The sequence below is a fragment of the Poecile atricapillus genome, chromosome W, assembly GCF_030490865.1.
Source record: "Poecile atricapillus isolate bPoeAtr1 chromosome W, bPoeAtr1.hap1, whole genome shotgun sequence".
Classification (NCBI taxonomy): domain Eukaryota; kingdom Metazoa; phylum Chordata; class Aves; order Passeriformes; family Paridae; genus Poecile; species Poecile atricapillus.
Genome location: NC_081288.1, coordinates 11,985,131 through 12,008,234, shown reverse-complemented (window position 1 = coordinate 12,008,234; position 23,104 = coordinate 11,985,131). Strand labels below are relative to the sequence as shown.

General features: G+C 39.0%; 1 protein-coding gene across 2 annotated transcripts in view; it reads right to left on the bottom strand.

Moving 5' to 3' along the window:
* The window catches only part of LOC131591889 (membrane-associated guanylate kinase, WW and PDZ domain-containing protein 2), a 706,821-nt gene that overhangs the window by 156,838 nt on the left and 526,879 nt on the right, over positions 1 to 23,104 (bottom strand). For both annotated transcript variants that reach the window (XM_058862997.1, XM_058862998.1), the window contains exon 7: positions 1,412 to 1,469. In XM_058862997.1, the coding sequence (XP_058718980.1) occupies positions 1,412 to 1,469 (58 nt within the window). The remainder of the gene's footprint in view (positions 1 to 1,411; positions 1,470 to 23,104) is intronic.

Genomic DNA, 23,104 nt, shown 5'->3' with positions numbered 1-23,104 from the left:
TGAGCAGCAAAGTAGATGGAGCTGCTGCCTCTTTCACCTGAGGGCAGGAAGCAAGCTGGGGACAAAGAAGGAGAGCAGGTGCTCTGGCATTTGGAGACCGGGACAGAAGGAGTAAACAGAGCAGTTATCAAACACCATTTTCAGTTGTTAGTTTGCTTTGTAGAAGGCTGGGGAACATGCAAGGGCATCCACAAGCTGCTGCTATAACAGTAAGAAAGGGCCATCTTATATCTTCTACACATCCAGAAATCAGATGAATTTTTGGTCTCCCTGCACCTTTGAACCCTTGCATAACAGCAGCATATCCTCGAGCCTGGAAAAGCTGCATCTCCAATAACTGTCCAGGGCATTCCTCCAGTTAGCGTGTTCATATGGATTCAAGAGACCAAGGGAAAAATGCGGGACACAAAGGAAATTTTCTATTTTCTATGAAATAACTAGATAAATATTCTTCTTGAGTGTCAGGATTTGAAACAGATTTAAGGTCAGGGGTCATATTCTTTAAAGATCTCTCTTGTTTAATACAAGGCACTAATGGATAGCTGTTTCCCAACCTTTCAAGTGTTGTCTGCACAGTGACAGGAATGTTTTTCTATCTCTTCTCTTGCATACTGTCTGTAGAGAGCAGAGTGTGAATTGACTCCTCTCAAACAGGTATCATAATCTGAATCAAGATTCATTTTGCATAAGTCTCGTTCACTAAGCTAAGTTAAAAAGCAGAGGAACTCATGTCTCAGATTTACTTATGTACAAACTGGTCAGGTTCTACCATTCAAACAAAAAGCAGTTTGTTGGCCTTTGCATAGAGGAAAAAGCTTTTTTTCTTGTTTCATGACTAAAATAAAATTTGAAGAAAATGAAAGCAAGGATTGTGCTATGAAAATAGAATTTATATTGTTTTCAGCTGCACTTTTTAATACAAAATAACACATAAAATTTTATATGTACTGTATAAATAACTTGACTTCTGGGACAACCAGTATAAACATTTGATTTGCAGCGAGGACTACCCAGAAACAGATCTTAACTGTGCTAAAATGATTATGCTTTGCTCTATTCATTGATTAACAAGGTTTTTATACCTTGCTGGATATCCAAAGCTTAAATAGAAAATGCAACATTTCTTGAATGGATATGTTCTTTGTACAAGTGTCAGCTGGAATGAAACAAAACCAGACTGGATAAAGAGAGTGACTGAATGCCTGAGTCACTGACTGGGGACATTCCAATATATCTGGATACATTAACTTCATTGATGACTGAGAATTCCTGGTATACCCTTAGTTTAACATGCCAAGTAATTGTACCCATTCCTTGCCAGGCTGAGCATTGCAGAGGATACCCTAATACTATAACCAGTATTAGGTTATGACACATTAATAGCAGCTTAATATGGAATTTGGGAACTTACTCAACATAATAAGTGCCATAAATGGGATCATCAATTTTCTCCCAGCCATACGGAAGCTCTGAAAAACAAAGAGTTAATCCCTCTCAGTAAATGCAGTACAGAATGCAAAGATTTCTAATAACAAAATTGCTGATCTTTGCTGGGTGTTGAGGGAAATAACAGTGAAATTAGATACAGTGACTACAGCAAATACCAAATCTTGAACATACCCCACGGCAGCCACAAGTAGTAGTAACTTGGAAATTTGCATGCAAAACCAGCTCTCAGTTTCTAGAGCAACACATTTTGGTCGAACTTTTTATTGTTCCAACAGTTGTACCAGCCAACAGCTGTAACACATCTTGTGTGACGTCACTGCCAGAGGAAGTGAGGACATTCTATTTTCACAAATTTGTACACACAAAAAACATATTTTGCTTTTTGAGCTGTTTTCTTAGGAATCCTAGAAAAGTTGGATTAGAAGGAATAAAAAGAGTTTGTCTCCTGCCAGATAAATACAGTAAGTATACTGAAATGTTTTCATTATTTGTCTTACTGTGATGGCAATTCCACAATCTCCAAAGACATCCTGTTCCACAGTTTAGTTATATATCAGGAACACAGGAGCATAGAGCAGTATGTGAAAGTAAAAATCAAAATAAGATATTGTAGCATCATCTGAACATAAAGCTAACTACATTTTTGCAGAAACAGATGTCCCTAAAACATTCTGTCTTAATAATCAAAATGTTATAAATATTAATTTAATAATCTTGAAAAATCAATCTGCATTCATTTATAACCAAACTGCCACATATATATTCATGTACATCCATACTTATTTGATTGTCATTCACACTGAATGCTTAAAAAATTATTAAACTGCCAACAGAATTTCACCTTGTGTTTAAAAGGCACCAGACAGAGGCAGCAAGTATCTCAGTTGACATGAACAGAGTAAAAACCTCAGTGCCAGATGTGGTGACTTGGATGGAAGAGACTCACAAAGCAATGGGCATTCCCATCATGCACAGGTATTGATTGATTTCTATGCAGTTAAATACTATGACACAATGTATGGGGAGCGGTACTGAGATTCTATAAGAAAATTTGACTTTGGAATTCCTTATCTCAGATTTTTGTTTTCTTTTTAAACTCTGTTGCCCTATTTTAAAGTACCTTTTTGGAGACAATGAATACTAAACTAGACAGAACAGAACTGATGTAGATCATATTGAATAGTCATTACACTGGTCATAAAGAAGTACTGCTAGATGACATGAGAGCTTTTTTTTTTCACTGACAATATGAATAGGCAATTATTGACATCCTGAAAGGGGCAAGTAGGAAAGTAAAGCCTGAGTGGCAAAAGGGAGGTGAAAGGGTTAAAAGGCCATGCTAATCTCAGCTTGTTACTTCTCCTTTAAATGCATCTGTAGTAGCTGATCATTTCTTGAGTGAATCTGTTTAGACTACTGTGGTCTTCATGTCACATTGGCCCCAGGGGTTGTTCCTGCTCAGTCTATTCCAATTCTGCAATGAAGGATACAACCCTCTGCCAGACAGGCAGATGAGAAAATGGCACATTAGTTTTTTGGTTATTTTTAACGGAAGATTTAATGTTGATGCTCAATTTTTACTGGTATTCTTAGAATATTGTTAACTTTGAAATCTTCTTAAGTCCACACTCTGAACTGCTTTTGTCAGGGCAGTTTTGTTATTGTCACTTCATAGGAATAAAGGCAGCATAAGGTATTCAAGCAGGCCACAGAATTACAGAATGGCTGATGTTGGAAGGGAACTCTGGAGGTTGTCTAGCCCAACCCCTCTGTTCGAAGCAGGGTCAGCCAGTTCAGATTGCTCAGGACCATCTTCAGTCAGTGCTTGAGTATCTCCAAAGATGAAGACCCCATAGCCTTTCTGGGTAACTCAGTCTGTGCCCTTTTGCCTCCTGTCCTGTCACCAGACACCACTGCAAAGAGCCTGGTTCTGTTCTCCTTGCACCTCCCTAGATGTACTTATTTAGATTGGTAAAATCTCCCTTGAACCTTCACTTCTTCAGGCTAAACCATCCCAAGGCTCTAATCCTTTCCTCATAGGAGGGATGCTCCAGTCCCTTAATTGCCTCAGTGGCCATTCTCTGGACTCTCTTCTTTATTTCCATGTCTCTCCTGTACTGGGAGTCCTGGATCCAGCACTCCAGCTGTGTCTCACCTGTGCTGAGCAGAGGGGCAGGATAATTTCCTTGATCTGCTGGTGATGTTCTGCCAAGGGCAGCCTAGGAAGCTGCTGACCTGCTTTGTTGCAGGGGCACATCACTGGCATGTCAAAGCTCTAAGCATTAGAAAGCCCTGGTGATGTTCTTTCTAGACCTTCTCAGAACTTGAGTAAAATGAGGTGAGCCTAAAATGGCTCTCACAAAATCCTGTGGATCTTGGGACAAGACTGTTCAATGTAATCCATAAATATTCAAAAAGAAATCAGCTGATGCACAAATCCTGTACTGCCCCTACAGAAAGTTTCACTGCCAACTCATGCATGATAAACAAGGCAAAAATCTGCTATGAAAATTATGCTCTTACCAAACACTATGACACAGAATGAATATAAAGTATTAACTTAAGTACTATTAGTACATTTTATTTTCATTTAACCTTGCACAGTTTTCTTCTGCTAATTAATTTAATGTTGCTTTCATATCTGTCCATCTAAAATTATATTTCCTTAGAGAAAACTCAAACAGGTACCAGTAACACCAGGATATAGAAATACACACAAACACATCCCATACACATACACATACAGGTGTGCGTAGGTTCCTCTCCCAAAGTGCAGTAGTAGATGCATTTTTTTTCCAAGTATGAAATAAATAAATAAAAAAGTAGATATTTTGTCCAACTTTGAAAGTAGGTATTTTTATGTAAGTGTATACACTACAAGTATATAGATGTGGATGACATATTTAATTTTACATATTCATAAAAATATGAAATAATTGAGGATTCACTATTACCTTACTGGTGTATTTTTTCCTAAAGCAATACATAACTTAATTGTACTTACGAACTGGCACAACTACAAGAAGGAAGAAGAAAAAGTAGTGTAAAATTCTGTAAAAATTTAACATATTGGACATACTAAGGAGAATCCACTTTTAAATGCATGGATTGAATGACTGATTATTTAACTTCATAAGATAGCTACGGGTTCAGAAGAAAGATAAACAAGATTACCTTCCTGTACCATAATACATACACTCCATATAAGGTTATGCTGTGATTTTATTATTCCATTTAAGATTAGGCCTATAAGCTATGTTCAATTAAAATTCTGTGTTGACCAGTAAAACAGAATTGCTAGAGCACAAACCCCAGGCCCCTGCCTATTGAGAATGGCAGATAAGATTAGTGGAGTGTAGTTTACTACAGAGGTTCTCTAAGAAGAATCTTCTGCTACATTAGCTTTCAAGAGCACTGTGATTATTTTTCATTACATTAAATAGTGGCATCAATTCCATTTTTCACTATTGAAATGAAAGATTAAAGGTCAGAAATACTTTACTGCTTCATAAAACAGTAAGCTAGGCATTTGCCAGATTAGGGCTGAGGGCATTACAGTTTCTCCTTTTGATTTCAATCTGCTCAGGGATGATCATTAAGGATGAAAATGAACAGTAAATATTTGTAAAAGAGAATTATTGTAAAACACTAGTGAAGGAGATTGCTGATGGCCGCCATGATGTGAATACAGAATGGAGCTATGTCTGACAGCTGATATTAATTTCATAGCATCAGCACGCTCAACCACATGCAATTTTTGCAAGCACTAGTTCATGGATACTGGGTTACAATATGACAGACATCTTCATCTTTAGGAGCTCAACACTTCTACCTCTCCTGTCCTCCAAGTCTATAGACTGCTGAAAGCTTTCCCTCTATAAAATGAAAAAACCTAAAAATCTACCTTTTATTTTTAAATTTTAAATATTTAACACTCTCTTATCATCCAGTGCATGGCCTGTTCAGGAATATTTATAAAATCACCTTTTAAAAATCAGTATAGTTTGCCCAGAGGTTGGCAATACTGACACCATGAGTGGATTTAATGGTGCTGGATAATATGTATGGTATGTTTATATCCTCCAGATTTTGCAATGTATGCTTTATTCTTTACAAGAGAAGCAGCATCCAGCCAACACCACTCATCCAAAATAACCTTTGCTCAGTAAGTATCTGTGAGAAAGAAAAGAAAAGAAAAGAAAAGAAAAGAAAGAAAGAAAGAAAGAAAGAAAGAAAGAAAGAAAGAAAGAAAGAAAGAAAGAAAGAAAGAAAGAAAGAAAGAAAGAAAGAAAGAAAGAAAGAAAGAAAGAAAGAAAGAAAGAAAGAAAGAAAGAAAGAAAGAAAGAAAGAAAGAAAGAAAGAAAGAAAGAAAGACTGATATGAATTTGAGCAGGTCACTTTAATAGCATTTGTACTGCCTTCTCATAACAGACTGCTTATGCTAATGGTGCAGATGCTCTTATCCTGCCTTCTAAAAGCTGTTTCATTTCAGAATGATTTTTAATGGTGCCACTTAACATTCTCTAGGGATGGAGGAAAGAGTACATTTTGGATCAAAATGTGCCAAGATGAAAAAGCATACTACCAAGCCCAGAGATTAACTTTTCTGAAGTTTATAATTTACTAACTGAGTTAAAGAGAGTCATAAAAACTTCTCAAGGTTTCAGAACAACAGACAACATTGTGTCACTGCTGACAGGCTGGAAAGAAAGATGAGAACATATTTCCTGATTCACCTGCAAATCAAAATATTTATATAGTTCAAAGGAATATAGCATGAGAGAGAAAAAGAAAATATAATGCCTGCTGTTATTGAAAATACTGTCACTGAGCATGTGAAACCTGTGGAAGTCAATACAAGTTTGGTTCCCCTGCCTTGTTAACACCCATGCACAGGCCAGGAATCATTTTCTAACCTACACATGAGATTTTTCAGAAAAATACTGTATCTTGCCACTCAAATGCCTGTGCTCTTGCTTTCTTGCTTGTCTTTTCTTTCTCCCTGTTTCAAATTCAGTTTTGCCTTTTCAGGTCAGTTACCTACTGCAGAGGGTACCAAAAGAGTTGGATTAAAAGTTACAAAACAGTGCAGCCCCAGAGTCTAATGCACAGTCACAGTCACAGTCTTCCAGCTTCTCTTAAAGATACAGTCTTTGCAAATATTTATCTCTAAGTCTAAACCAGTGTTCTCACTGCATAGCTTACACAAAATCATTGCTTGTAATACCCTAAGGCACAGCACACAGATTCCCAGGGTGTGGATATTGCTCTAGGCATGCTGCACTGCTTCCTCAGGAGCTCCGGGTTGGAGATATTTGGTTTGGACGCTTTTGTTTGCGTAAGTCCACATTATCCAGCTGATACGTGAAATACATTGTGGTTTCTGGTTGTGCTGCTGCTCCTGAAACCTCTGATACAGGTTGCCAAAAGGAAAGAGGTTAACACTACCCAGTGAAAATCAGGACTTAACCTACTACCCCCATACCTCTGTGAATTCTGCTAGGTCACCTATCTGTATTCCATCTGGAGCTCAAAAAAATGAACCAAATCAACAGGTATATGTCACGGTAACACTGAGTGGGTGAGGAGAGATAAAAATTAGATAAAAAAGCTGGAAGTTGAATTGTTTACTCTCTCAGTGAAAATAGCAAAGGTAGGACTGAAAATTCTACCTCCACAAAACCCCCCCAAATTGCCTATTCCTTTCATGCAAGATTTGGAAAACCTAGGGAATGTACCACCTCCAAGCCAAGCCACATAAATTCAATTTCAATGAAACTTGTGTTCTCCAACTGCCATTCTCGTATCAGTAAATTTCACAGAATCATGACTGTTTATGTTCTGTCTGCAATCAAAAAGCATTCATGTGCAATTTATTCTCACAAATAAAATGTCATTATGCAAAACTTCTCCTTGCAAAATGAAAATAAATGTCTAAGTAATACATCTGATAAATGCATCTTCCTTCTGTGCAGCTCATTGTGACATGATACATCCTTAATTATGTAGAACATAGATTACTCAATATTACTATAAATTCAATAATATTTTTTCCCAGCATTGTTACCAAGTGAAATACTGGCAGCAGTAGGGATATTTTTTAACATTAGGTATACTTGATTCCTCTGACACACAGAACTGTGTAACTGCTAATTACGATTTGCATTAATAGAGTGAAAAATTGTCAACTGAATGACTGGGTTGTTTTTTGTTTGTTTTTGTTTTTTAATCAAAAAGTCTATAAAGGGTGTGTTATCTTTTCATTCAAATAAAAAGCAAAATCTCCAATCAATTAAAAATAAATAAGGGGGAAAATAACTTATATGTTGAGAACTTAGCTAGATTACCGTAGGCAGTGCCTGAGATGGTTTCCTTAATAAAGGTTTAATAAGGAACTCAGTGCTCAAGAGGTAAGTGGGTATGGTGGTTTCACATTGATTGACATTTGCGAAAAAAGTAAGAAACCACCCATGGAAGTGATTTCTTTCAGAGAGGCTGCTGAGAGCTCCATCTGTGCCTAGGACAGGCCAACAGCTGGCTAGTTCTGAGAACTGACAACATTTTGCACCATTTAGAAATTAGATCTGCCCCCGTGAATTCCACATTTTGAAAACCACAAACCAGGGAACTCTCTCTCTTGGCTTCCGGCCTCAGGAGGTAACGGAGCTCTGGTGAGGCTGGCCCTGCTCCCCTGCGGGAGGCCGGGCAGGACCCCAGCGGCTCCCGGGCTGGGGATGGAGGCTGGTGACACTCACCGACACCAAACCCTCCCTGGCCTGCACTGATGGCTCCAGGCCGAGCCAGGACCGCCTCCCCTCCCAGCAACTGCCAGGCAGAGGGAGACACCAGTGTGGCCTGAAATCCAACACCGTGCCTGCCATGGCCACTGGGCAAGATATTAACACTACACAGATGAGACCTGCAGACCTTGTTCCTCTCTTCAGGGAGAGAAAAGGAGTGATGACACATAGAAAGATAACATGAAAACATCAAGGAGAGTAGAAGGAGGAGTCAAGCCTCAGATGGGAAGAGGATGAGGACATGCCCTAATGGGGCTGAAAATTCTTTTGGTAGTACTACGGAGATGGACAATGATATACTAAAATATCACCTTTAATTCATGAGACGGTATGGAGGGATGAAGTATTCTAACTGTAGATCTGAGCAAAGGCATCCATTGATGAAGCCAAGCAGATGTTGGAGTAGTTGTGATCCCATGAGAAGCTTGAACAGAGAGAGAGAGATGAGATTGATGAAGACCCTTTGCCCCTAGGGACACAAGAAGAAAACCTCTGTTCCCAGAGATGATCACAGAGACAGATGAAGAGAACCTGTGCCTTAAAATAATACCCCATGAGTTCATGGTCCATGGACACACCTCTAGGAGGGCTGTGAAAATAGGAGAAATGTCACGATGCAGCACATTTTGCCCAGGCAGCTGCTATTTGTGAAAATGAAAAGCCACAAGAAAACTGTTTCTTGTGGAGAAATCTCCATGGCATGGCAAGAGAAAACTCCTCTCCCTACAAGAACTGATGAAAGACTATTGTATAGTTGGTATTGCTTTAACATCCCAGGTTTTGTCTCTATGTGGTCAGTTGTGAAAGGGAAAAGTTGGCAGGGGGAGGAAAGGTGTTCTGGAGGCTTTATTCTGGTGTTTCTTATTCTTGTAGTCCTGTTAATAAAGTTTCTTTATACCTTTTAAGTTTTAAGCCTGTTTTCCCCTTCTCCTAATCCATATCTCACAGCAAGAAATGAGTAAGTGCCCTGCTGATTTTAGCCAGCACTAAACCCACCACATTATTTGGTGCGTCGGTCGGGAAACTTGAATTGGCAAATCTAAACCGCTACAGTGGGCAATAGCTGAAGCTGGTCAAAAGTACTCTCCATTTCAAGAGAAATGTACTCACCTTTTCAAGAGAAAGATAAGAGTTTCCATTAAAAGATTTCAAACAAATTACAAAATCCTGTTTTCTATGTATTTATAAAGAATAGATTTAAGGAAAGCAGAAACATTGAAAAAAATATTATTAAAACATTACAGTTTTTTTCATCAAATCTTGTTATCCTTTTATCTTGTTCTCTGTCTTTGATCCTGGATTAGTTGTGCCAGGTGGCTGGTTTGTATTACAGAATTTATGTACGTAGAATATTCTGTGGAGAGAGAAGCTTAAACCAGCTCCTTGTTGATCTCAAAGTTCCCACTAAAGTGACCAGCATGTTGCTGGGGAAGTAGAGATATCTCACATTTTAGCTACAAGTTCTTGTTCAGAAGCCTGGATAAGAATGCATCCAGGCTTCCTTGGATTAATAATACAGCAGTGTATCTTAGCTTCCAAGAAGAGTGTGATAGAATTTCTGAATTCTGTGTTAAATTGCATGCTATCTCATTTTTAATATAACAAAGGGTACACATAAACAGGGTCACTACAACAACCTCGCAGCTCATACCTTTAAACTAGCTGACATGGGCATTGCTAGGAATGAAGTCCCTTCAGGCTGAGAGACATTTCTGCAGATGCCGACTCGTTGGAGGAGCCTGACCTGTGCCTTGGTGGGCTCCATGCCCATAAGCCAAGGTGGCACCACTGGCTGCTTCAAGGTTCAGCTGGGCAGTGTTAAAGACCAGGCTAAATGAGGCTTGGAGCAACCTGGTCTAGTAAAAGGCATCCCTGTGGCAGGGGGGTTGCAGTGAGATGATCTGGCACTGGCACACTCATTTTGCCTGCAGAACAGGAGCCCTGAGTACATCAAACTACATGCTGTATTGTCAATTTGTATTCCTGAAGTTCAGCAGATTTTCTTCATGCCACATAGAGCTCCAATGTGGAAGATTCTGCCTTTGAAACTGATTTTATTAACACAGCTGTTTTATGCTATATTCTTTAGACTTTGAAAAAAACAGATTGAAAAGAAACATTCTTTTTGATCTTTCGGATGTTCAAATCTTTCAGTGCTTGTACCTCATTACTGACTGTATCAATTCAGCCTTGTTACAAACCAGTGTTTGCTACCTAACAAATGCATGATGTCATGAAGTTAGGCTTTTCTTCTATTTGCTTTTCAGTCTCTTTATTTATATTCTTTGCTTTGTTGCTAAATGTTTAACCACATACCCTGCGAACTTGCGGAGTTACTGAATTTATTGTTATTATAAAACCTAAACCCTCAAATTTGGCTAGTGACCTAAAAAGATCCATATAAAAGTATGTACCTACCAACAGCGCAGGCCACATTTTATGGGAGGCTTCCAGGTATTTTGTCACTCAAATTCAACAACTTTAGTTACCTGTTCACCTCTTAACCTCTAGTACAACAAATGAAAAAAGTTCATTATTCTGTAACAAACCCAAATGACACATTTTGGTGCTATTTTCAGTGCCTTTATTAAGGGGGAAACAGGAATACCCTCAGCCTTTGCTCACAGGGTAAGTGTCCCTGCCCTTGACTGTCTTGGTTGCCCTCTGCTGAGCTCCTGTGTATCATGGGGTCCAAAAACTGGATTCAGTATTACAGATGCAGTCTAACAAGTCATTTCCCAGCCCTAACTGTTACAAGATTTTGTTCCTGCCCAAGTGTAGAACTCTGCCTTTGTCCTTGTTGAAATTCACGGGGGTTCTGCTGGGCCAGTCCTCCAGCCTGGCTAGGTCCCAATGCAGCCATTGCCTTGACCATGTCAATGGGTCCCCATGGGGTCATCTGCAAAGCTGACTTGTTGCCTCTTTCAGACACAGACATGTCAAAAAGGGGCAGATTTGTCTATAAACTGCCACAATACTCCTCTTCCACAGGCATTCAGGCACAGTGTGGCCCATTAACCACTACCCTCTAATCCTCAATACCCAGTTACTTACATGCATAATTCTCCATCCACACAGATTTTTAATGTCTTAAATGTGATACACAAAATTTTGTGGCCGACAGGAAAAAAAAAGAGAGGAAAGAAAAATTTTGAATAACTCAAGATAAATGACATCCACTTCTTTTACTTCATCCACAAGTCCAGTAATTTTAGCACAGCAAACTGGCTGGCCAGACATGAAGGCATGATTTGAAGTGTGTAAATCCACGCTAGCTTTTCCCAGTGCACTAGCTCTGGATGGGATGGAGTTACCTTTCTCCACAGCAGTTCTTGTAGTGCTGTGCTTTGCTCCAGTTGATAAAGGTGTTGATAACACACCAGTGTTTTGGCTACTGCTGAACAGTGCTGGCACAGTATGACAGATGTTTCCCCAGCATTCCCATCTCAACAGTTGTCTGGGTTTGGGCAAGTTCTTGGGAAGGGGCATAGCCTGTACAGCTGAACCAAAATGAAAATAGGGATGTTCTGTATCACATGATGTCTGCTCAGAAATTAAAGCTAAGAGAAAGGACAAGGAAGGAGAACAATCATTATTTGTGACATTTCTCTTCCACATCAATTGCTACGTGTGCTGAAGTTTTGCTTCCTGGGAAGTTGCTGGACATCACTTTGCTGATGGAAAGAAGAGAGCAAAATCTTTTCCTTTGCTTCCACATGTGACCATTGCTCTTACTTCATTAAACTGCCTTTATCTTGATGTATGTTTTTCCCCATCTTATTTTCTCCCCTTTGTCCAGCTGAGGAGGAAATGGGTAGGGCAGCTTGATGGACACCTGATATCCTGCCAAGAGCAACCCACCACACTCTGTCACCACTCTCTTCTGGTGTCCAGAAATCTTCTCAGAGGACTCCATGTATCATCCTGACACTGCCAGAGTCTGATTTCTGCCTGTGTTCTGAGCTCCTCTGCCACAGCATCTTGAAGTTCACTACTTTGTGGTTACTCTACCTAAAACTGCTGTTGATTATCACATCTCCTGTTAGTTCTTGCTATTAGTTCATAACAGGTCCACATGTGCATCACCTCTCATTGGCTTATATGGTACCTGTAGCAAGAGCTTATTCCCCAAAACTGTCAGAAATCTTGGTGCCTCCTTGTCTTCTTTCTTGCTGCCCCTGCAGCAGGTGTCAGGGAGCTTAAAGTTCCCCATGGAAGCCAGAATCTGTGATCAGAGACTTACTTGAGTTGTTTAAATTTCCTCACCCTGATCAGGGGATCTGTACCAACAGCCCAGGATGGTCTCCTTTACTGTCCTCTCCTCTGATCCTGCCCCACAGACTCTCCATCAGACAGCTGCTCAGGAAAGCTCCATACAGCCATGCTGTTTCTGTGCATGGAGGAAGCCCCTTTTTCCTCATCTCCTCTAACCATGTTTCCTGGTCCAACATGTTATCTTACCTTGTTTCTGAAGAATTTTTTAAATAACAACACTGAACTTTAATTAAAATTTCAATCAACATTAGAAAACATTTGTTTCATGACTGCCTTTTTCTCACTGGGCCTTGGGAGTCTCAACTCAGTGTTTCAAAATAAGTCACATTGAATAATGCTGTCTGTTTTTCTGGTGGCTTTTTTTCTGCTTTGTTATTACAACAAATGGCAATTACTTGATTTTATTTGACAGGCCAGTGATGCAAATGGATAGATGTATTATTAAAAGAGATAGAAAAATGTAGCATCTGTAGTGATAATGTAAAAAAACCAAAACAGCTAAGTACTACTTTGTATGCTTACAATGAACTGATTATCTGTGGGTGGTCTACAAATAAAAAGCTATCTTTCCCAGACTGTAAAATTTCAAGTGATAAGGTGCAACTGCCTCAGAATCAGCATATACTGACCCAGGATGCAAATCTGAGAGCAGGTTAAATAAACTAGTGCTTTGATCAAGTACAAGGCATCTTACATTTCTGTGTTTTATTTACAAGTGGCCAGTGAAGTTCTGAACAATCAGAAGAATCTGCCACAAGGTACTTCCTATATGATCTGTTTCCATGACTACCATGCTTTTTAATAACATGTTTTTACTGTTCTGGACTTGGCTGCATATGCATAATGCAGATACAGTAGATGTTTAAATAGTATTTGATGAAATAGAGAAATCAATACAATTGATGAGAGAGATTACATTGCACTGGGGAAAATTCACGTAAACACTGCACTTGCTGAAGTGAGAATTCTTCATTTATACTAGTGAAATAAGATTAGAGTTTTTTTCTTCTCAATGGCTTCATTGCCTTATTGAAGGAAAGAACTTTAAAGGCCCATTTTTTATTACTTTTTGCTTTGCTGTACAATCAATAAAAAGCTGCTTTTGTTGCAAGGAACTGCTTTCTGAAACTTTTTGTTATAACTTACTCATCATTATGCATTAGTGATATTTATGGGGACACTCATTCCATACTTTAAACATTATGTTAAAAAAATCCCTTGGCATTTGAGTGACAAGGAAATATATATGAATTCACAAGCTTATTTTTCTTTATTTGAATTGTAATGCCATCTGCCAAAATGTTGCAGCCTGCAACCTCAGGATCTCGTCCAGGGAAGCAGCAGGGTTCTGGGGACCAGCATGAAACACCAACGAGACGGGCTCCCGTTCATGAAACCATTTATTCAGCATAGGAACAAAGTCAGGTCCAGAACAGAGAGCCCCGAACAGAGGCACAGCAGGGGTTTTTGAGGGACAGAACCCCCGAGGGTTTACACCTTTGAGGGTGGAGTTCAGGGTCAGGGACCATTAGAAACACAGCAAGGGAGAACCCCCCAGGGACTCAAACCCAATCAGAACTCCTGGGCCGCCCTTCACAAGGGGTTTGGGGTGGAACAATGTTAACTCTTTGCCTCCCTGAGGCCGCTGCAACACCAAAACTCACTCTCAGTATGGTTCTTGAGAGCGTCAGGAAAGAACTTTGCATGAGAAACTGGTGTGTGTTCCTTTTTTAATGTACCAGACACCATGTGCTTGCATTCATAAGGGCACTTTACAATTTTAGTGTCAAGTTAATATATCTACTTGTGTCAATGACAAACTAATCAGGTTTCTAAGTCACTTTTCCTTCAACAGTTTAAACTGTGTGGGATAATAGAACAATAAAGATCTACCCATGTTTTCTTCATGTTTCAATGTTCATTAATGTTGGCATGTCCTAACATGGAAGAAAAGTTATAGGAAGAAAGAAAAATAAAAGGAAGGCAAATGGAATGCAAAATATGTGTCTTGTCACTTTTAATGACATTTCAGCATATGAAAATAAAAAAAAATCATTACTATGAAAGAAGATGAAATAACTACTTTGCCTTCCTTTTATTTTTCTCTCTTCCTTCTTGGTGTGAAACCCCCCTAAGAGTGAATAGAGTAGCAATCTAAACACTAAAGAGAGGACTAAAAGGATACTGTGTTAGTGGGACAGAGATGGAAATGGGACAGAGAGATGGAAAAAACAGTTATTGGAAGAAGAGAGTGTCTGTTCATTTTTTTCATGTGTGTGCAGCAATAGACTATTTGCACATCAGGGGACTTTCAGGTTACTCAGTCATGGCTGCCTTTAACATAAACATCAACCCAGAGAAATGAGGCATCTGATTTTCACAATACTGATACATGCAATTTTGGAATCAGCAACTGATTTACTTAGCTCCAACAGAAAGTAACTTTTTCCTCACTGTATGCCCTGGCATGGGTAGGTATTATATAAATTGGTTATTTAAATTAAATTAATTAATTTTAATTGCATTTGTGCTTAATGAAGCAAACTGAAGCTGTACCAACTCAGTGGCACAATAAACAAATATCAATTTTATTTCCTCTTTTTCTGCCAGTCTTTTAATTTCTGCTCTTTACTGTACTCCAGTCCTTTCAGCTTCTTAAATATCAAGGTTCTTTAAATAAGGGAGACCTCCAGACTGCTTCTCCTACAACTATCCCAAAAGATGTATGGTCAACCACAAAATTACTACAGAATATAGGAACACAAAACAAAAATTTGAACTCATCTCTCACTTCAGTATTTCATTTCAGACTAGTTTTGTCTATTTTATGCCTTTCTTATTCTTGTGTAAACCAGCTTAGAAGTAATCAGATAAAGGCACACAAAGACATGTCTTTTACAGACTGACCTAGTGACACTTGATTGAAATTCTTTGAAGATTTCTCCCTATGGCCCAGGAGAAAAATTCAGACAGAGTGATTCGGCTGGGTCCCCCCGACGTCAACACATTCTGTTAAGAAAGCCCAGAAAGAAAGGCAGCAGCATGAACTTACTGACTACAGCCTCAGTTATTTACAAAAATACATGTATGAGGGCCGAAAAGCATAAAACTGCTGTTCAACCAAGGCTGTCCTAAAATCACTAGAAAAGAGTCTGAGTACACCAGACAAATAAACTACAAAAATTGCAAGCAGAAGAAATGATAAGATTGATTTTGTTGTCATTGTGTGCAACTATGCATAACTGTATTATAACCAGGGAAGAGCAAATAAGTACAGATCAGAACTTTTTGTGGCTGGTTATGTTTCTTTTCAGTCATTTGCAGTCTCCATGAAACTTAATAAACTGTACTGACCATCTGCAGACAGAACTGAGAAGATGAAAATTTATGGAGACTCCTGTATTTTTCAGGTGTAGAGACTATTATCCTAAAGGCAAGCAGAGCTGGAAGGGACTTGATTTTACATCTCTCTTGACAGGCACTCTACTGATACATAAAGTAATGGAGGAATTATCAGCCATAGCTTTCAGATGCAGGAGAATGGGAAAAATTAAGTTTCTTTGTAATTTATGATCTATGCACTGTGTGCACTTACCAAGAGATAGTTACATTTTCCCTTCGCAAACTTTAATTATTTCGAGCAAAATGTTATATGCCTACTGAACATGTGTGCTCAGTTCCAAGGTTTGCCTTTTGGGCTGAGCTACAGTGAGGACTTGTAGATTTAACAAGTGTCGACTTTATTCCTCGATCTGTATTTAGGTGCTTGCATTTCACAGGCTTGGTTAACATCTGGTTCACTGGTCTGTGCTCACAGAAGATGATTTCTGTACCATGGGGAAAAAATAAGCCTCCGATCTTTTATCAGAAGCTTTAAAATGCAGGCAACTGAATGCTACATGCATTTTAGGTGCATATTTGTCTCTGCTCCACTGACAAAAATAGTTGTGCAAGTGCCATGTTTGTAAACTGGTTGGGTTGGAACACTTCTAACACCTGTGGCAATGGCAGGCTCTGCCAGCCATTTAGTACACAGTGAAATGATAAAAATGTATTAGTTTTCCACTTTTCAGTTGCAGTGCTAATTACACAAGGCAGCTGGTGCTGCAGGAAAATCTGTACTATTTAACAGTAAAGGAGTTTAAGTGCAAGGAGGGAACATGGTGTTGCTTCACAACTGTCTCATTTTTGTCTTTAATCTCTTTCTTCCTTCCAGCATTTTAAAATGACTAGATATGAGAAAGGACTAAGGGATAGGAAGACTAGTGGAAATACTGAGAGAAAGCAATGGTGTGCCTGTGAGGGGAGGAAGACATAGCATGATAGCTGGGCAAGTCTTGCTTAGACTAGTCCTGAATTACTCATTTCCCTCCATATATTATGCTTCTTTAACTGTCTATCTCTTCTCATTTGTCAGTATTATTTCCTCCATTTTTCCACCCTTTTTTAAATTTTTTTTTTATTTTTTAGCTTCTTAGTTTCTTTTCCCTTTTATTTTTTTTCTCAATTGTTTGAGTCACTAATAAGCAGGATGCCCTTTGGTCTCCTAAAACTGACAAAAGACAATGGTGTTTCCTGCAAGTTAAAATAAGAACAACTGTTCATACAGTTTGTACCATATAGCCTAAAAAAGAGAGAATGTTTATGTCTACAACTTCTGAGTTTGCAGAATCTGAGTCTGCATATCTGTACAAAGTGTAGAAGAAAAGGGGAGGGGTTGTATAATATGATTTTAAAATCATGTGCTGGCTGTTCCTTTAAACACAAAGCCCCCAGTGATATGAATATATAACTCACCAGTGAGTGCTTAACATCCCAAGGATTTTATAATTAAAACTCATTTAGATGGCAGTCTAAGGTCCTCCTGAGAATATTTGCATTTCCTTGCCTTCCTATAATAAAGGTAATTAATGCCGCTCAGTTTTTTTAGGACTACAACTGTAAACAGGATAAATATGGGCTGTATCAGGCCTGTCAGTTTTACACTATCCCAAAGAGTCTGATGTTCACAACACTTAATTGCTATGTGATGGGATGACCCTGACCGGATGCTAGGTGCCCACAAAAACCACCCTCTCCATCTCCTCCTCAGCTGGACAGGACAGAGAAAATATAATAAAGGTCTTTCCTTGTTCCAGCATGGAGTCTTCCAGGGGTTGCAGGTGGATCTCTGTTCCCCCATGGACCTCCCTGGGCTGCAGAGGCACAGCTGCCTCTCCAGGGGCTGCAGGGGAATCTGCTCTGGCACCCGGAGCACCTCCTGCCCATCCTTCTGCACTGACCTGGTGCCTGCAGGGCTGTTTCTCTCAGATATTTTCACTCCTCTCTCTGGGAGATGTAGCTGTTCCCCCACTGCTTCTTAACTATGCTATTGCAGAGGTGATGCCACTGTCACTGATTGTCTTGGCCTTGGCCAGCAGTGGGTCCATTTTGTAGCCACCTGGCATTGGCTCCATTGGACATGGGGGAAGCCATCTGCCACCAATGCCTTGCCATGCAAGCCCAATACACATTGTTTTCTCAGATTTCCAGTATCCTGCACTCTTGTGTTAGGTTTGATGATATCTAATTACCTGCAAAATTGGGGGTCTCCTGAGCAACTGCAGTACTACAAACCTCAAGGTCACTCTCATGTCCCTTCAGAGCAGGGCAGTTAAAGGCGGTTGGTGCCAGTGTCTCTGAGCTAGACTCTGCCCACTCTTCGATTTGCAGGTCAGACTTCTGCCGTACGGACATTACCAAGGTTCTGAAATAATTTAATAAAGTGAACTGAGACACCAGCCTATTCATAGCTATCAATCACAGGCATTCCCCTCCACACTTGCTGACAACATGCTGAAATAGCCAATGAAAGTAATGAAAAATACTGTATTAGTGCCAAGGTCCCAGAAATCATCAATTCTCAGTTCAATGTGTTCACACAGCAAAATTGGAAGTCTGGAGGCTGTTTTGCCCTAAAAATGGCAGGCAACAGCACCTTCTTTGCTGTAGCAAAAGTAATTCACTGCAACCAGACAACAATTAAACCATTTCACAGATCCAATTATCCTTGACTGATAGGAAAGTTGATTCAGCCCTGCTCATGATTCTACATTGTTCTCTTTCTTATTAAAGTTTTCCTGTAGCCTTTTGGGATCTTTCTCTTAACTGCTAATAGCAATAGGTTTATTTATTTTTATTACAAGAATAAACATTAAAAAATCTTTAAAGGAATGGAAATTTCCTGTGGGTCTATTGATGACTGTGTTATTTTGTGTAATCACACTTGTCTCTCATGAGGAGGAGCTCTCAATAAAGGACTGAAATTGTGATGCAGAGCACACAACTTTGATACAGATACTTTTAAAGTCTTCTACAATTCAAGGTTACACAAATAAGCCAAAACCTTTCTTTCATTACACTGCGCAAACCTGAGATAATCTGGGTAATTTTATAGCAATGAGAAAGAAGGGATATTTAGCAGGGCAAGAGGACTGAGGAAATAGAGACACATAATGTGGAAGTTGCTGCAGTAGGAACATTTCTGTGCATGGGCACATGAATTTACACCTTCTAGTGGCAGTCGCTTCCCAGCCCTGGGCGGTCCTTGCACCCATCTGCTGCCCAGCCCTGCTGGGATCCAGACTGTCCCCTGAAGCACAGCGGGCTCCTTTCCCAGAGAACCTGCACCAGTGTCACCACTTGATGGGAAGCAGCAGAGTTTAACCCCTGGTAACTGTCCATTATCCACTGTCTTATCTTAAAAACAGAAACTATTTATGGAGGGTTTTCTTCTGTCATATTAGTTAATCTAATGGTCAGAGGGAGATCACTCCTCAAGGGAAACTACTGCTATTGCCTCATAAATAGGCCACTTGTGTTTTTAATTTTAATAAATTGCTAAACATTTCTTATATTAAGAACAATTGAAGACTGTGACAGTAAAATGAAAAAAAATATAATAAAACCCAAAACCAAGGACATCAGCGCTTGATCTTGTGAGAACAAAATATTGGATTAAAGAGAGGGAAAAATCATCCAGTTACTGCAATATGAATGGTCTTGAGATGCCAAATATGAATACAAAATTAAATTTTTAATCTATCTAAAAGTGTATGTCTGCAGTCTTTCATTTAAACTCATGTCTAATGCAAATCCTATTAAATAGATGAAAATGTTTGAAAGAAAAAAAAGAGAGCAGAATCAACTGCCTAACTTTTCCCCTTCTCTCCCAAAATAATATCTTGATCTCTTCAGGATAGCACACAAAGGCCCTAAATGTTTTCCCTAGACCAGTTTTTCCCATTAGTCTTTTTTTTTCTTTTTTATCTTAATGGCTATTTTTGATAACCTTTATGTTCTAGAGGCAAGAAAAGGGGAATCTCTGCTAATGGTTCTACTTCTAGCATTTCACATTCCTTTTCAAAGTTATAAGCTAATATAATATAAGGTAATTAAATGAACAGAAATAAAAGCAATGTGCATAAGCAGATTTTGAAAATGTCAAAGTGCAATTTTCAGTAAGAATAGACTTTTTATGATGTCCATTCCAAATCATATAGTAGACTGACAACATCCACAGATTATTTTTCACATTTACCAAAGAAAATACATTGTAACTCCATTTGTATGCAGTTGATGCAAGACGAAAAAGATGAAGTTAACAAAACCAGACAGTGTTGCCATATGTTCCAGTATAGAAGCAAATCATAGTACACTAACACCCCATCACTCTCATATAAAAAGGCAGCAAAGATAAATGTACCCCAAAAAAATCTACTAAAGAATTAAAAGATGGGTAAGATAACAGTTTTAAATTAAATAAACCAATTTAGCCCCCTTTTTTCCTTCATCATTTCAATTCTTTGTTTTCAATTTTCTTCCCATTATTGATATTGTTACAGCTTCTTTCAGTACTTCCTTTCACTATCATTAGAGATCTTAATGTAATCTTTGACCAGTAGCTTCATATTTACTTTTTTATTACAATTAAATTTTCCAGGAACTATAACTTGAATAGCTTAAGAATATGTAAGCATCTTATGTCTGTTTTATCTAAAAATCTCAGCCCACACATTAGTGGTCCTCATAGTATCAAATCACAGTGTTATATATGCTGTTCTGTCAACATTTTTTTTTAAACTTGAAGCACATGACTTGTCTAGTTTAGTGTTGTAATACAAGTCTAGATTTTCTCATTTCAGCCCTCCTTCTTTTTCCGATTAAAAATTAAATAATTTTTAAATGAAATAAGTTTGGATTAAGGTAGGCTGTGCTTTGCTTTTCTATAGTTATCTATTGCTATGTATGGGTATCGTTCAGGACTGAGGGTATTTTTTAGTAGGTTAACCTTCAGCTGAGTTCTGAACACTTAGTGTACACACAGGGATGGAGCTGGAAATAGGAAAGGGTTGAAAATCCCTGTATTCAAGGTTCTGCTTCCCAAGTATATAGATTTACTGGATTCTTCAGTTTCCCTTTTATCTTCAGAAGAAGGAATAATTAATATTCACATTGAAACTCTAATGGTATTGTAATCTTCAGGAAAAATGAGGAGGGCTTTGAGCAACCTGGTCTGGTGAAAGATGTCCCTTTGCATGCAGGAGGGTTGGACCAGATGATCTTTGAAGGTCCCTTCCAACACAAATCATTCTGTGATATAAAGGATAATTGGTAATGTGCAACGTGGACAACCTGTCTCCAGGAATGACAATTTCTCTACAGAAAAGCTACTCTTTTGTTGCTTCTTTCACCTCCTCTTTTCTCTCCACAGCTTTCAACCACTCACTGTTCAGAGATACTTTTCCCAGATCCTCAGTTCCATTTTCATAAATCTTCTCACAAACATGTTCCCTCTTTCTTAGTATTTTTTTTCATGTTGCCACTAATAATTTGTGTTGATTCACCCTGAATTAGCACTCAAAAAGAATCAGAAATCTTAAGAAGTGCTGTGACTTATACAAAATTTCTCAAAAAGTGGCTTTTCTCAGGACTGCTGCTTCTTGATGATGGTGTAGGTGGGTTTCTCAGCCCAGCAAGGTGTCACTGCCACTACCTTTTGAAGCAGACACAAGTCTAATAATACATTAGTAGTTTATATGGCATTCTTTCCCCAAAATAATGATCTTAGAGCATCTGAAGGTCTGTGAACGGATCCAGTGCAGTGTTAAAAACCTGACTGGCCTGATAATATTCTAGGTGGGGAATACACATCCCTTAGGCTGGGAAGACAAGAAGCTGAGTTGCCCTCTATGTGACAGAACAGCTGGAATGCATGAAGCTCTGCCTGGGGATGGATGAGGAGCCAACTGACAGCTTGTGGATGAGGATTAAAGAGAGGTAAGGATTGGTCTGTGTTTCCTACAGGCTGCCTGATCAGGAAGCACAAGTGGATTAGACCCTCAACAGAAGGACAAGATTAAACTCTCTACAGAAAGAAAGAAGCAGTCCCACATTTGGAGGCCTGGTCATCATGGGGTATTTCAACCAGCCCAGTATCTGCTGAAGGGATGACACAGCAGAGGTTCCTGGGGCACAGAAGGAACTTTCTCATCCAAGTGAAGACAAAGAGAAGACGTGATCAGCTGGATGTCATGCTCACATGCTGGGGATGGGAAGGTCAAAGCCAGCCTTGGCTGCAGTGACCATGAGTTAGTGGAGTTCAGAGGTCCCTCCTAACATCAAGGATTCCATGATTATGTTAGGGCAGAAGACACAGGCACCATCTACAAGATCTGAGGTAGCCTAGATAACTGGATAATTATTTGCCAAATGTATTTAAAAATTAAAGAACTGCATAGAAACAGGCACAAGAAAGACAATACAAGTGTACAAAAGAAGTAAAATGTACAATAGTATATAATGGGTCAAATAAATTTAGCCTCTGTATTTATTACTCCTTTCGTCCATTTTAGCTTCGGCCTTTGATTCTGGTTCCAAGATGTGTTTCAATACAGAGCCTACTCAGGAGGCAGACACTTTCTGAAAATGCTTAGGTGCTGTTGAATGTTTGCTTTTACTGCCTAGATCTTTTAAATCTAAATCCTTTTAATTGAAATTAATTGAATATTAAAGAGAAATTTGCTTTCCAGTTTCACAAAAGTATTCCCTTAATCCTCAATTGTACGTGCTACACATTCCAATCTAAACTGTAGGACTTTTAATCATATTTACACATCCAGTAAGTTCTCTCTAATCACACAGGTAACATTTTATTGACCTATTTCAGTTCCAGCTCATCAAACACAGCTGTTCTGATGCTTAAGAAAAGAGCAGAATGTAAACAAACAACTCCCCACTCCTCCCCCATATAGTGTAAAGGTATAAAATTCAGAAAAGCAAAATGGCTTACATATTCTCTTATCTGAATTATCTTCTCAGGTCCAACCAAGCCCTCAGTTTTTTTCTCACTATGAACTGAGGTGCACTTGCAGGATTTCTACTGAATAAAAGACACTAAGTGTTGACCTCAGTCTGTAGTTTGTAGGTCACTGCAGCCACATTTCCACCACTTTGGTCCCAGAAACAGTCTAGCAATAGACTTGCAAGAGCTGTACAGAGCTGCAAGAAAGCTAAATTTATCTTGCTACATCTCGTGCAGA